This window comes from Xiphias gladius, chromosome 14, assembly GCF_016859285.1.
Source record: "Xiphias gladius isolate SHS-SW01 ecotype Sanya breed wild chromosome 14, ASM1685928v1, whole genome shotgun sequence".
NCBI lineage: Eukaryota > Metazoa > Chordata > Actinopteri > Istiophoriformes > Xiphiidae > Xiphias > Xiphias gladius.
In genome coordinates, this window is record NC_053413.1 from 7,603,398 (window position 1) to 7,618,876 (window position 15,479).

At 39.3% G+C, this 15,479-nt stretch overlaps 1 protein-coding gene across 2 annotated transcripts; it reads left to right on the forward strand.

Annotated features, from left to right (window-relative positions):
• Window positions 1-164: 164 nt before the first annotated feature.
• Window positions 165-15,067, forward strand: LOC120799167 (CTD small phosphatase-like protein). 2 transcript variants are annotated; one of them, XM_040144114.1, is made up of 8 exons: window positions 167-976; window positions 8,837-8,994; window positions 9,244-9,276; window positions 10,364-10,465; window positions 11,322-11,378; window positions 11,868-11,960; window positions 12,565-12,750; window positions 13,130-15,066. In XM_040144114.1, the coding sequence occupies exons 1-8, from the start codon at window positions 901-903 to the stop codon at window positions 13,253-13,255; spliced, it is 831 nt and encodes a 276-aa protein (XP_040000048.1). In that variant the 5' UTR covers window positions 167-900; the 3' UTR covers window positions 13,256-15,066. The 2 variants fall into 2 exon arrangements, with proteins under 2 accessions (XP_040000049.1, XP_040000048.1); XM_040144115.1 differs by lacking the exon at window positions 9,244-9,276 and having other exon boundaries at window positions 165-976; window positions 13,130-15,067.
• Window positions 15,068-15,479: the final 412 nt, after the last annotated feature.

Genomic DNA, 15,479 nt, shown 5'->3' on the forward strand with positions numbered 1-15,479 from the left:
TATGGATTAAAATAAAGTATTTGCTTGGATTTTGTTAAACGACCTTCCGTGTGCCTGGGAGCATGTAAAAGTTATAGCTAGGTTCCGCCATATACAGTTACATAAAGTGTATTATGTTTTAATGTATTTTTTATGCTTATAGCACGGAGCTATAATTTGTTGTGTGCGACCAACAGTAATTACAGAGCAAAAAGAGGCTTAAAAAAAAGCCGCGTCCAGCCAGCTGCATGGGTTGAGCAATGTAGTGCGGCGACTTTGCGCTGCCTGCCGAGAGAATCACACACAGAAACAAACCGCCCCCTCCCACTCCGAGTGCCCCCGCTTCAGATGCAACTGAAAATACATAAAGCCTCCATGTTGCACAGGGAATGGAGGGCCAGCAGATATGAACCGTTTGCCTAGAAGTGTCAGCTAACTTCAACGTCGAACAACTTTGCGTTTGCCACATGTTTTTTGGGGGCAAGAACAATTCTCTGTGGGCTTCCTAGGTTTTTCAACGTTGTTCCAGACACGGCCTCACATTTTGGATGATCGGAGCTTCACAGCTAATTCGCTAACCCAAGCTACTTGCTTACTTCAGCTAGTTAGCAATTCAACGTCGGTTGTTTTTTGTTTTGTTTTTTTTAGCCACTCATGCTGTCATTGTTGCCCACAAAATAGTTGTTTGCAGCGATGATATTTTGCGGAGAGCCATAAATGACAGCCATTCACTGGCTTCCATTCACCACCGTGCTAGCTGGCTGGCTGCCCCAACACTTCGCCACGGACGGTTGCCTGGCTTTGTGGGCTAGGTGGTCCTCCTCATCTTAAACAGCTAGCTAACAGTAGCTAGCAAACGAAGCAAGCGCGCTAGAACGAATAACATTGTGGGAAACAAAACAGGAATAACCACCCGTCTAAATGGACCACATGTCCATAATAACCCAAGTTTCCAACCCGAAGGAGGAGGAAATAATATCTTTTAACCAGGAAAAAGGTAAGGAGAAGTCAGTTAACGGTAGATAACTAATGCTAGCTGGCTAACTACTTTTCTCGACTGACGTTAGCGTTTAGCTCGCGCTTGCTAGCTGCTCTAGTAGTTTAAGACACCGGTTGCCTGTTGTAATTGTCGTATTAAAAACATGGAAACTTAACTAGCGTTATTTAACAAACATTTAGTAAGAACAAACTTATAGTAAGAAACACGCCAACATAAGTGATCGAACTAGCTTAACATTTATTTGCTTTGCCTTCAGTCAGAAGAGCGCTCTAGTGTCAAGACGTGTGGTTTTATCCCGTTATTGTTGGCTGAATTACCATTAACACATTTGTTGTCAGACAGTAGTTGTCCGCAATAGGCCCCTTAATTCCAAGTCTTCGCTTCTAAACATTTGTATTGAACAGTTTTCTTTTTGTGGTCTGGCTCCATAACTGGACTAAATGATTCGACAGATGATTCATTTTATGAATCATGACCACAAGAAGCTAAAAGGTTGACCATGGTTTGGTCTGAGGGATAGCGAAGTGTTCTTTTGGGACAAAGCAAGTATGTGGACAGAGAACTATCTGCTTTCAGTAATGATGGATATAAAAAGTCAAGTGAATCAACACAGCATTTTCCTTCAGACGTGAAACTCTGAGCCATCACGACTTGACTTTGATCATCTGGTAGGATGCACTTACTTACATTGCTATTAGATTTACATAGATATTAGATGAAGACTCTTTGATGATTATCTGTCTAGTGTATTATTCAGTAAAATTCACTGCCAGTTAAGGTGGTGTATTGTTATGTCTATCTCCAGTAAAAATTGATTCCTATCTCTGGTACAGGCATTATTCTGAATTTCACTTCGTAATCATCAACGTACATGGGAATCTCAGGGTCAAATTGGTAGTGCGTCCCTTCATTTTCACTAACACTCCATCTGTCATTGCTCTCTATTTATTTCTCCACTAACACTTCAGCATGATCTGCAGTGGAGATCAAATCTCTCCTTCAAGACCATAGCAGTTAATGTTCATTCATTCCCATACCATGGGCTGCTCTGACACTTTCCGGGTCACCCAGGCCCATGGGATGTATCAGTATCGCATCTCAAACTTCACTTGTCAGTCCATTAGTAATTTGAGAACTTAAGTCTTTCAAGCATAACAATGTATTCTCCTCTGAGGGTACAAAAGTATCCCTCATCAAGTACTATGGATTCTATGTAACTTGAAAATATGTGGGCGTCATGGGAGATTATCATTGCAGGTATGTGGGAGTTCAAGGAGAATATCATTGCAATGTATGACGATAAAAATATGCGCATTCCACTGCAGACATATACACTTTATAAACATCTTTATTATGTTTCAGTAAAAATGTTATCAAGATAGTTATTTTGCCTGAAAGGTCTCACAACGTGTTTTTCAAGGGCTTGTTTGCATTTTATAAATCATTATTTGATGCTTGAAGTTTGTGTTGCTGTGCTGAGAAAAAGTGATGAAGTCATTTGGGGTCACTTGGTATGAGTAGTTTTGAAATGACTAGTCAATTAAGTGGTAAGTTCATAGGAAAATTCATCTGCTAATGGTTTAAGTAACTTTTCCAGTAGAAATGCCAGACAGTGCGGGCTATGGCTTCATAAAAGCAGAATTGTTTTTGCTGTCCTTTGTTTCTTTGTAAATCGAATTCTTTCTTTTGGTTGTTGGTCAGAGAAAATCAGTAAATGTGAACCGACATGTTGGGCTTGTGATGTGTATATAGACTATGTGTTTATAGACTTAATGGTTAAAGGAAAGGTCGACAATTTAAGTGATAGTTTTATTTAGCAAGCAAGTGAGTGTGTAGTGCAATATTTATATTGTGTTCTTGAGCTCAGATTTTGTTGTGTAGTGCTATTTAAGGACACGTGTGGTCTTATCCCTTTAATTAGCAAATTTAATTTGGCCATGTATCGGTAAAAGATTCTAAAATTGCTTTTTTCAATAATAACAATTTAGCACGTGTCAGTCAGAGACTATAGGCCTACTTGTGAAATCATGTTAATGGAGTACTTGGTGTCAATTTCACTCAGATATTATTTAGAATGATGTCAAATGGTTTACCAACAGAAGAGTTTCAATGGCACCACACACGGTCACACAGTGGCTGCTGCATGAAAATCACACCTCATGTTTGCCAGAGTAAGAGTGGTGTGTTATGCAGAACATGTTTGAGTAAGAGAACAAAGTGGAGCAGGGATGTTGCTGTTTGTTTCCTGCCTTTTCATTTTTCTCTTAAGAATGAGTCATAAAGAATCAATTCCTTGGGGCTAAGACAACGATTACCATCATTATAGGAAATGTATTGTCATGTCCTTCTTTCATTTGTTGATAACATTTTAAAGACAGCAAGGTTTGAGTGTAGTGGGCATAGTCATGGGCTGTGATTATGACTAGGAATTTTGCAAAGATCCAAGATTTATTTTGTATTTAAAAGTTTAACTGGTATAAGATTTCAATCCACTCCGTCCCAATCAGAGTATACAATCGGATTCTTAGCTTGATTCCCCAAATTTAATACACAGTCCACTAATGATTTGTCCCTTATCTATTGCAATTCGCATTGCATGTAGCCCGTTCCAGAAGCTGTCCTAGAGGAATTTAACAGGTAGTCTTCCATTGCTTGAACAGGCTCCAAACTGTCTGGACAAAAATTGACCACCTTTGCTCCCAGTGTGCCTTTACTGGCTGTCTTACGACATGTGCCTGCCTTTCACACTGGTTTGGCTGCCAAGCAGCAGCCTAAATATAGAGTTGCTGCCCTGTTGGCCAGGGCACCACCGACCTCGAGGCCAAGTATAACTACTTGCAAAGATGACAATGATAATTTTCTTCATTCTCACAGTCATACTAGACCGTAGTTTTGTTTTTGTTTTTTGTTTGTTTTTGTTTTTTGGCGGGGGGTAAAAAAATGTTCAAAATAAGAAAAATGAGATTGTGGGGGCAGTGGGCTTAGTGGATCTGTTTTCCAGTTGGGATTTTGGACAGTGTTGATGAAGGGGGGTTTCAACTATTTAAAGTCACCACTCCACTGAGACTGTTGCACTAGGACCTTAATGCATATGTGAGATGAATGGGTGCCTCTTACATGATCCATTTACCCTTTTGATAAATACTCTTCTACAGTCATGGAATCCAAGATGTTTCTGAGGATTGATTTACGTGTGGTGGTATGCATTGAGCACTGCAGTTGTTCAATGATGGTCACAGTAATTTCAGCTAGTTTTGTCAGTTTTTTTTTTAAATTATTATTATTCTTATTATTATTTTACTATAGCTATACACAGATTTTTTTTTAAACTTCTGATTTGTCATTGCAGCCTACTGTTTCACTAATTACCAAAGAAATTGGATAAAAAATATCGCTGGAACAAATATACATTAAATGTTTTATTAATAAAAGGCTTGTTGCGCTTTTGATTGTGACAGACAGGGTGGCACATCAGTTCAGTGGTTAGCTGAATCCACAGGCCAGGTGGGGCCTTTCTATGTGGAGTTTGCATCTTTTACCTTGCGATATATTCAGGTTAAGTAAATTTGGTTACTTTTAAGCGCCCATATCAACATGAGTGTAGATGGTTGTCTATCTAGGTCAGACCTGCATAGGACAGACAACATGTCAACAGTATACCGTACCTCTTGCACAGTGTGTGCTGGGATAATTTCTTGGGCATCTACGCAGGATAAGCAAGTATAGAAAATGAATGAATGGAAGTATAGCTCAGTTACTTTAAGTCTATAGCCTACTAATTACATATTTTTTTCAATTAAACTCCCAATTTGGAACCAACAACCTTTATTAATGGGGCTGTTGCAACTTTTAGTTGTCTATGGTTAGTAATTTAATCAAAAGACCCGTCAATCAATTTGGAACAGTAGCAGGTTCAAATCTTTTGTTCTGGTTTTGGGTGGTGGGACGGGCCTTTTGTTTACATTTGTATTACACTGTATATATTGCGCCTTTTTAAGTTAATATAATTTTACATTGGTTGTGGAGGCAGTGATCCATTCTTGGTGGAAGTTAAGAGTTTATTACACTACAGAAATAAGGCCTGCTCTGATAAATGCTTGTGTTGTAGCTAGAGCCAGACCAATATATCTGTAAGCGGTGGCTTCATGGTAAGTTGCTAACTAGTTCGTGAAATATATTGCTGGGAAGTTCATAAACAACAACACCCTTTTTTTCTTTTTTTTTTTACATGTAATGTACATGATCAGAATTTTTTACTCCCTAAAATTGATATCGGCATGAACCCAACAAAATCCAGTATCAGTCAGGCTCTAACTGTAACCGTAGTGCATTCCCACACATTCCTGAAAATTGTGAACATGTTGTGTTTTCAGCTGATTAAAAACAGTTGCTTGTTTTGCTGCGAAATGTTTTCCTACAAAGTCTGTAGATTATTCTATTATGCTTGATGTGACTCTTTTAATGCCAACCTTTTTCTAAACTATTGATAAAACTTCTTATTTCTTAACTTCTTGTCTTAATTAAATTAAATTCAGTTTTATTTATAAATTGCCAAATCATAACAGAGGTTATCTCGAGAAACTTTTCATGTAGAGCAGGTCTAGACCGCACTCTTTGTAATATTATTTAGAGACCCAACATTCACCCATGAGCAAGAACTTGGTGACAGTGGCATAGAAAAACTCCCCTTTAGCAGGTAGAAGCCTTGAACAGAACGTGGTTCATGGTGGGTGGCCGTCTGCCTCGACCGGCCGGGTAGAGAGAGAGAGAGACGTGTGTGTGTGTGTGTTGGGGGCTATTATTATTATTATTATTATTATTATTATTATTATTATTGATGATAATAATAATAATAATATTATTATTATTATTATTATTATTATTATTATTATTATTATTAAGAAGAAGAAGAATAAATATAATAATAATAATAATAATGATGCTCAGAGTAATTGAAGCAGTGCGTGTTGAGCAGGATCATGGGGGCAGTAGGTGGTTTGCAGTCACAGATCCAGACTCTGCAGCTCCGGAGGCAGAAATACCTGCAGATAGCGACAGGAGGCGAGAGGAAAGAGCCGAGAAAGCACGAAACTACGGGAGAGGGAAAAAGCCAAGTTAGTAACGAGCATTGTCTTAGAGCAATTTCTCAAATATTTGGTCATGTGGCATTGTCTCCATTTCTTCATACATCTTTTTTTAGTATGCAGATACACTATGCTTTTTTAACATCGGTGGGAGGCTTAACTCCATCGTTTTGACATTGAGTTGTCTAGCTAGAGGATCACAGAGAACAATTTGGTTAATTTTCCTTCGGGGTTATTTCAGAATTCCTGAAAGAAAGTGTTCTATAATTTCATGCTCTGGTGATATCTCTAAACAGATCTCTAAATCAAGTTTATTACTTTGGTATTTGGTGGTTGTTGCAGTGTTGTGTAAAAGTTTGGTATTTGGGTCAGATGGTAGCCTTTTATACACTGGAAAAACTAGGCAGTAGCAGGAATTTTTTTTATGCATCCTGTTTCATTCCAGGGTTCAACAGTGTGAGTGTTTCACTTGCATCTGTGACTAAAAATAGATGATATAAAATGTACTTTAGAGCACATGTGCAAATAAAAAGTATTACAAAATTCAGCCCAAGCAGCCTCTGTTTTTATTTATTTATTTATTTTTTCTTTCAACAAAAAGGTTGCTAACACAACAATGACAATGACGCAGTCACTGTGCTGAACCAACGTTGTGGGTTTGGAAATAATCACATGATCCACTAGTCTGCGCAAAAGGTCCTTTTTTTTTATATAGCACTTTTCCTGTCCTAACGGACTGAGCAGAATTTTTGGTGTTTAGAACTAAGATGAAGTACTTTATTGTAGAGGGGTTCGTACTATTCATACCGTTTATACTGGATATAAACTTTAAAGCAGTTTAAAGTATAAATAATTATGTAATTATTAAATAGTTTGAAAAAGAAACAATGAAAAACCTAGTGTTCTTTTTGTATTCAAATAAATTAAATAATTTTGCTGGTAAATGTTGCCTCATATCCCTTTTATTACAGAAAACAAATTATATGATCAATTTTAATAACGTTTTCCCTGGGGGAAAAAAGTCTCTTCCCTGTTAGCACCTGCTGAATGCCCCTTTTTGTTTTGGACATGAATAAGATGGGATAGGATTTTCTTGAGGGATATCATTTTGGTTACTTACAAAGTGAAATGAAGAGCAGTGTCTTGTGTGCATCTACAAAAGCGATAGGCCAAAGAGCTTCTTTTTTTTTTTTTTTTTTTCCTATTTCTTAAATTTTTAAAAAACTTTTTCTAAACACACAACCACTGAAAGATATTTTTGTTAAATTTTGGAATAAAATAAACTGTGTAAAAAAAAATAAAAAAAATAAAAATAACGTTAGTAATAGCCAAGTGCAGTTTCAGTCGCATTACTAGCTATCACTGACTGAGCAATTCCATGTGTAAAGGTTTTAAGTTACTTAAAATAGTCGCTGAATGTTTTGATGTTATATCCTTGTTGATGGATGCATATTGTACTTAACTTGTCTTGGGTTGAAGGAGCTCGTGTCACTGATAAGATGTAGTCTAAATACCCAGCACAGCATGCCCTCGCTCGAAAGGCAGTAATTAATGCCAGTGATAGAGGGAAATGACACAGCGATCATGGAGTGCAGAAGTGTTTTATGTAGCCTCGACTCTGTCAGTGTCAGATACCTCTGACTACACTTAGGAGTATTTATAGCTTTAGAATGTAAAATTGGAGTAATCTTAAACCAAATAGTGTGGTAACTCTACATTATGCCCTTGCATGACATGATATGAGGCTCCTGCTGTTTTTATGGATTCAAGATACTATGATACGTAGGAATGTTTTGTTTGAAAAACACTTGACAATGCTGGAGTGATTTAAAAATAATTCTGGTATTTTTAAGGGATGTCTAAAGTTTGTTCTAAGTGATACGGGGAACTAGCTTTTTTTGAGACAAGTTATTTGATGCATTTTCTTCAGGCTCGCTTTCCTGTGACAAATGTTTGGTGGGTATTTGTTTAAGGCCAGGAGAACAAAGTGGCACAACATCAAGATGCCACAAGACATGACATAATGCTATTTGCTCTTCACTGGTCTTAAGTTGCAAAAGCATTCTGGTTGTGTGAGCAGTGGATGACTAATGGATGGAGAGGAATGCAGCCTTGTATAGGCTCTGCAGGGTCTAAGGGCCACCCACCTCCTCCCTCCCCTCGTCTCTTGTGCATGTCCAGGCTGCTTCAGTCACTCACCTGCCAGCTGAAACATGGGAGGGAAACGTAAGCAAGCATTCAGAATGGAGACTTCTAAGCCAATCAGATGACAAGAGCCATGGCAGCGCAAAAAGGAGGAGGGAGGAGCATGCAGCTTCCAACTTGTCACTATTAATAAAAAGTCAAGGTCTGATATAGGCCCTGCTCCGTAGTCCTGGAATGAGAGGCGATTTGCAATCAGAGCAGAGCACGCGCTGAACTGTCGCTATGTGTGACTGATGAAGTCATCCAGCCAGCTAAGTTATTTTCTGATCAGTGCTTCTGCCAGGCCTGGTCAACAAAACCAACACTAATGCCATTTAATCACACTGTCAAGGTCTCACCTTTTGTTGTGATTCAGTGTAGCTCACACCACTGTGGTCACTAGGAGAATTAAAATGAACACATAACAGTTTGTTCCCACTTATTCGAGCAGCATCCACAGCTCAGCATGAAACTAACCAAACGTAAATGCCTCCCAACTTCAGCCTGCTCCATTTTTACAACAGAACACTGATTTGCATATCCACTTGTTCACCCTTTGCTCTCCCACCCCCTCCTGTTGTTGTGACAGCATCCCAGTCGAATAGCAGCCTAAAGAAGCAGAGGAGCCGGAGCATCTTCAGCACATTCTTCTGCTGCTTCCGCAACTACAATGTGGAGCCACCAGCCACCAATACCAACACCAGCTCCCTGCCTCCAACTGTTGAGGAGAACGGATCGCCTCCTAAAGTGAGCTGCTGCAGCACTACATGCTACACATCCTATCTTGGACTTGAAAACTGTAACAGGAATATTCTTGTCCGGATATGTTTTTAATTGTTTTTATCTGTTGTAAATTGTTTATTTTAGTGAATAGTGTTTTCTCGGTTTTTTTCTTTTTTCTTTACATCCGTGGACCCTTTATTTTTTGTCTCTTTTTGTTCTTCTTCCTACACCTCACCCTGTTTTGTATGTGCGTTTCTATCTCTCTTGTTGTAGTGTGACCAGGTCGAGGTCATCCCTGTCCCTAGTGTATGTATCGCCTTTTTTCTCTTCCTTTGCATGCAGGGTGAGTGGGCTGGTGCTGGCACATCCTGTCTATGTGGGCTCCAGTGCTCCACAGAGGGCTTTAGCTCTGCTACCGTACTGCAGTTCATTTTCAGCCCGTCGTAGCAGTGGCTGTGTGGAAGGTGTATATGCACCTATGGGTTTAAATGGTGCCTCAGTGCCTGACCTGCATGAGTGACACTTGGTGGTTTGTATGCTTTCAGAAATACTGTGACACTAATCGTCTAACAAGTTCAGCGTAAAATTGTTTCTATTTATCACCTCAGGAGCTTCCACACAAGAAGTAAATCCATTTTATGTGCTACTTATCCATGCAATTGAATAATGTTTGGGAGAGTTAAGCTCCAGAGTAGCTCCTAGGCCTTAGGTTTTCACCCTCAGGTAAGGGGTAAAACTAATTGATCCTGTCACTCAAGGAAGAAATTACATGTGGTCCGCCCAACATACCAATCAAATAATCCATCATTGACCATATGAAGCTCAAGTCCTCAGATCCATCAAATGTGAATGGATTTTAATACAGCACTGTTCCTGCATTGAGGCATAGTTCCCACATGACTTCATCCTATCATGTCCACACTTGAATGTGAAGTTTATTTGCATTTTCAAGTTTAAGTTTAAGTTAAATCAATGAAACTAAGACTGCTAAACTGCATCAGCGGCTAACCTTGTCATGGCTTTTTTTTTCTGTGAGAATGTGTTAAATTTTATTTGATCCCCAGAGATTTGACAAAAATCTAAGGGGATTTAAGACCACGTTACTTTGTGGCTGTGGCTGTAGCAGGAGAATGTCTAGTGATGAAGAGTCCAAAAGGATGTCATTTTGGAGCTATGGGTCAATTAAACGTATAATTCCAGACATGGCTTTATCTCAGCTGCATTATTACCCAAGGAGATGCTCCTCCTAATTTGGTGTTGGCTTTTCTGCTCAGCCTTACACATTAAATTATGCAAAGTATATGTCAAGCTCTTTTTCTCAGTCTCTCTTTCTCTCGCTAACATAATCACTCTCTGTCCATATATCTGATTATCTGCCTTGTCCTCCCCACAGCCACCAGCCAAATACCTCCTACCAGAGATGAAAATATCAGACTATGGCAAAAAGTGTGTGGTGATTGACTTGGATGAAACACTTGTCCATAGCTCATTCAAGGTAAGAAGAGGCTAAATCTCAAACTGAAGTTTACTGTAGATGTTCTGCCCAGTTGTGTATTGTCACCTGTCAATGTGTGAGTGTGAGCCGCCGCCTATGTTAGAAAGATACAATCTCCAGTTGGCTTGACCATCTAAATTTTTACTTAAAAATGCAATTTGTAAATAGAAAAAGAAAATCACAACTTTCACTGTCCTGAAAAACAAGTGCATTTTACTTGAGCATTTATTGTTGACATTATCTCTGTCAGAGCTACAGCCAATGACATGTAGGAAGTTAAAGTGGTGTTAAATCCATTATGTCACTATGTACACAAAGCCAGGAGAGAAGCAGGTGCCAGAGCATGTGCTTTAGTAAGAACAAGGGCAATATTTCAGGCCTGATTGTGCCTTTAGAAGACAAGCAGGATGATGATAGCAAAGACCGAAAGCCAACTAATGTTGGCAACCAGGTACAGTTAATATAAAGTCGTCTTTAGCTTTAACAAGCGTTGAAGTACAGCCATTGTTACCTAGGGTGACTGATACACTCCAAAGTATGTTGTGTGTAGACCTCATTCTGCTCCTCTTCCTGTGTACCCCCCCCCACCCCTTCTCTGTCTGGTTCCTGACTGAGGATGACCACCTCGTGGTCTGTTGTAACACAACAGACCACGAGAGGTTGCAGTGGGAAGGAGAACAACCAGGAGGGATTTCTTTTGGCAAAAAAAGGGGCCCATTATCTTCTTCCTTAAAATCTTTGAATTGATTTTTACTGTTACAGGCAGGACCTCTGCTGGTCAGTTGTGGTACTACACCAACATTTTGAATAACAACAATAGTAATAATATGCAATCATGTTATGTTTCTTCTCACAGCCCATCAGCAATGCTGACTTTATTGTTCCAGTGGAGATCGATGGTACCGTTCATCAGGTACTGTTCATGCAACAGAAACACAGTTTTATTCAAGGCTACTTTTTTATTAGGGACAAGAGTGTCATTTTGTTCCTATGTGAAGATCCTGAAAAGAATGGCTGTGATCCAGTTCAAGTAATCCAGGATAGGCTGTGTGTATCCTGTTTGGCCTATTCATGATTACTTGCACTGGGTGGCAGCTGCTGGTCTGGTGAGATGACAAGAGTGGATGACATATAAACTGTGAGTGAGAATGATGTCTTTTAAAGGTGGTGTTTATAATGTGTATGCGTGGGAAGCAGGAGTTTTTCTCTAGCTGTCCTCAAAAGCCGTTGCTGTAGGTAACATCACAAAGTCTTAATACTGCTTCATAATTTACATTGTGAAAATTATAGTAAATTGTGCTCTTCACAAAGTTTGTACTTCCAGTGTTTCTCTCCTCCTCCTCCTGCACCATGTATATTGTTTTTCTCTAATCTAATCTAAAATCTACCGTCTGTCTTGCAGGTGTATGTGCTGAAACGACCCCACGTGGATGAGTTTCTTCAAAAGATGGGAGAGCTATTTGAATGTGTGCTGTTCACAGCCAGTCTTGCCAAGGTGTGTTTAGGCATGCACACGCTTTCTGTTTTGACACATGTTTTAGTAACAAGCCAATGACATCTGTAGGACTATGAACATCGTCTGTTTCCTTGTTTTGCTCTGTCCTTTTCATTTGCTCTTGCTGTATGAATTTTCGCACTCCTTCTAATTTGCTGTCCATCTGCGTCTTTTGCCTCTTAGCCAGTACAGCATGGGTAAGTTTAATGAAAGCAATAACCATGTTAAGGGTTGATTTTTCTGTAGTATTAAACATTCCTCATGAGTTCAGCAGCTGAGCTAGGTGTCAGTGGTGCTTGTTGTGTCATAGAGTAGTGTTTCCTGAGGCATCTTCCCTGTCAGGTAAACACAGCTGTGAAGGATAACCTGCTCTGTTTCCTTTTGAAATAATAGTGCAGCATTTAGTTTTTGACAGTTGTTCTCTTAGTGTTCCAGTTGAGGCATTTGACAACAAAGATATGCTTCACAATATGTCTTTGCAACGGCCAACAATCAGTTTGCTTTATTATATGCATTGTTGCAAATGGCAGTAAAATTCAGGATCGGTCTTATATTTGTTTTCATAGTAGTGAAAGATTTTTTTGTGTTTGTTTGATTTGGGCAGTATGCAGACCCTGTGGCAGACTTGCTGGACCAGTGGGGCGTGTTCCGAGCTCGACTCTTTAGAGAATCCTGTGTTTTTCACAGAGGAAACTATGTCAAGGACCTCAGCCGGCTGGGACGAGAGCTCAGCAATGTCATCATTGTTGACAATTCGCCTGCCTCTTACATTTTCCACCCTGAAAATGCTGTGAGTTACCTGCTAACAAAACATAGCTACAAGCTATTTTTGTTATAATGTGAATTTGCCTTGTCACCAGGGAGTCCTAGGCTCCCATTGTTTGCTACCTGAATGTAGTCCTTAATCTTCAATAATACTGTACTTTTCCTAACATTATTCCATAATTCTACACAACAGTGCATTGAAAATAGTTCTGACAATAAGAAAAACATGATGCTGGCATCAACGTTTAATACTTAGGTATATCAAGTCACTTCTGGTTGCTTTCTTGAAAATAATTTTATTTTGGGTTCTGTTCCCACGTTTGAGTACGGCGGTAATTTTGGCGTCAAAGTCTAAGGTGATATTAACAAAAGCTAACTGGAGGGGGGTTTCCCCATCTCTCCAGGTCCCAGTCCAGTCATGGTTTGATGACATGAATGACACAGAGCTCCTGGACCTGCTGCCTTTCTTTGAGGGACTCAGCAAAGAAGAAGAGGTTTACGGAGTCTTGCAGAATCTGAGAAGCAGGTAGCAGGACACACCGCAGCGCCACTTGTGCTCTCCATCCTCCTCTCTGTCGATCTCTGCCCCTTTCTACAACCACATCTATCAGACTCAGGCAGATCCTCCCACACGCGCCCCTCTTGTCTCTGCCCCAAGGGGACGCCTTGGAGTCTCACTGTGGAAACCTTAATCCTGTCTCTGCTCTCATCTCCTGGTGACTGGCTTTCTTCTGTGTGCCATCAGAAAAAAACGAACACTTAATATCCCAGGAGCACTGTGTCTCACAAAAACCACAGCAGAAAGTATACAGAGCATCCTAAGTTGGTAATATGGGGGACAAAATGCTAAGAGGAATGAACTCTGGTCTTTATTTTCAAAACAAATAAGTTTTACTATTCGGTGAAGTGCTTATTTTAAAACCAAAAAAAAAAAAAAAACACCTTTTTGTCTGAACCTTCTTTTGTGGCTCCACACAAAAGTCTGAAAAGATTTTGTCCTCGTATTGTTGCTATGCAGGCAGTTTCTGGTAGTAGAAAGGACTGTGATTCTCTTTTCTTACTGAATGAAGTGCCTTGTGTGAATGTTGTTTTTATGTGGAGATATTTTGTACATGGCATATTTCCAGAGTACTTCAGTCTTTTCACACACAGTATGCTTTAAAGTGGACACAGAAGTATCTTTATACAAAAGTTTTACTTACATTTTTTTTGATTATCAGACGCTGGGTAAATGTCTCCATATTCTTTTTTTTTCTTTTTTTTTTTTTTCTTATTTCCCAGTATGCTTGTGCCATTATATAGATGTGACTGTTTCTTTCTGCTTTCATTATACGTAGAAATAGTTCATTTGTTTTAGGCAACGGAGTACGTTTGCAATTTGCGTTTGATAGTTTTGATCTGAAAGCTTTTGTGCCATTTGTTTTTTTCTGTCTCCCGCATTATTCCCCATTATCTCATTTTATTATTTGCCAAATAAGGAAATTATTTTTTAACAGGCTTCATATCTTTTAACAGGAGTTCAACTGTAATGTTAAACGATTAGTACTAAGTATAGCATTATAGGTTTTCTTCTTTTGACAGATAGATGTCAAATTCATTTTTATATTTTTAATGTTATGAGGTCCATGTTTGTCATGTCATGCTTATCACATGCCTAGCTTTTAGCTCCCTCCTTGTGTTTATTTTTTTATTTTTTATTTTTTGGGCACACTTTTAAGTGGTGCAGCTCCACCCTTAGGGGATTGTCTTTCTCCAGAATCTTACACAGTTGCAAAGGTTATCCCTTTTGTTGTTTCAGATGGTCTGGGATCTCACAGTGAATGGGTCGAGTGCCATGTTTTTATTTTTTCATGAGGTTAGTGTTGTTAGGGAAAATAGGACAGTGTCAGATTGAGTCTGGACAGTGTTGAAATCACATCATTCTCTCCTGATTTCCACACGGGAAAGGCCTGGCCCTGCCCAGCCCTGGTGTAAAACCAGTGGAGACGATGTGTGTTTACCTTCCCGGACTCTTTTTAACTGCTCTTCACCTCAGTGCCTACCTTTGAGAGGAGCCGCGCAAACCGAATGCTGCAACATTAGCTACCATGGCAATAAACCTTTTTTGGGGGGAGTTTCCATCCCAAGTGTTTGGTTTGGGTGTCTAGAGCACTTGACAGGGCTAGACAGGATAGGTTTGTTAACAGTCATCACAATGACTCTGTGTTCATGAATGAACCATCAGACATTCATTTTGCACATTATTTGATCCAAAAACTGGAAATACACATAATTTAGTCCTTTTATCCATTTTAAAATAAAAGTAAAATTATCAGAATGTCAAAATGAATTTTTTTTTTTTTTTTTTTTTTTTTTTTTCCTTTTCAAGAATTCAAGTACTGAAACAACTTGAATGTTGCTTGGTCTATTTCAGCAACAGCAGCCAAACGACCTTGTATAATTAACTACATTGCCAGAGTTATCAGCTTTTGTTGTGGAAGAAAGTAAAAAAGGACGCCTTCCAAACCTACAGATGGGTGCTCAGTCCTGGCCCAGAGAGCCCTCCACGTTACGGAGCTCGAAATGAAGCTACTGGGCCACTGCAAAAGGACTATGAAGAACCTCATCATGGCATTGATGCCTTACTTGCCTGTGGAGGCACAAAGCAATTTTTCTTCATTAATTCCATCCACACAATTTAGCATCATCTCATTAGTATTTTCTTATGGAGTGTGAAAACAGCTTGGCCATATATGTGGACCATACATGGTCAGG

Bases quoted from the DNA above. Each gene is read 5' to 3' on its own strand.
- LOC120799167 (XM_040144114.1), top strand. From the start codon at position 901: ATGGACCACATGTCCATAATAACCCAAGTTTCCAACCCGAAGGAGGAG. The intron at 10,466-11,321 runs GTAAGAAGAGGC...TTCTTCTCACAG, and splicing joins TTGTCCATAGCTCATTCAAG to CCCATCAGCAATGCTGACTT. The intron at 12,751-13,129 runs GTGAGTTACCTG...CCATCTCTCCAG, and splicing joins TTTTCCACCCTGAAAATGCT to GTCCCAGTCCAGTCATGGTT.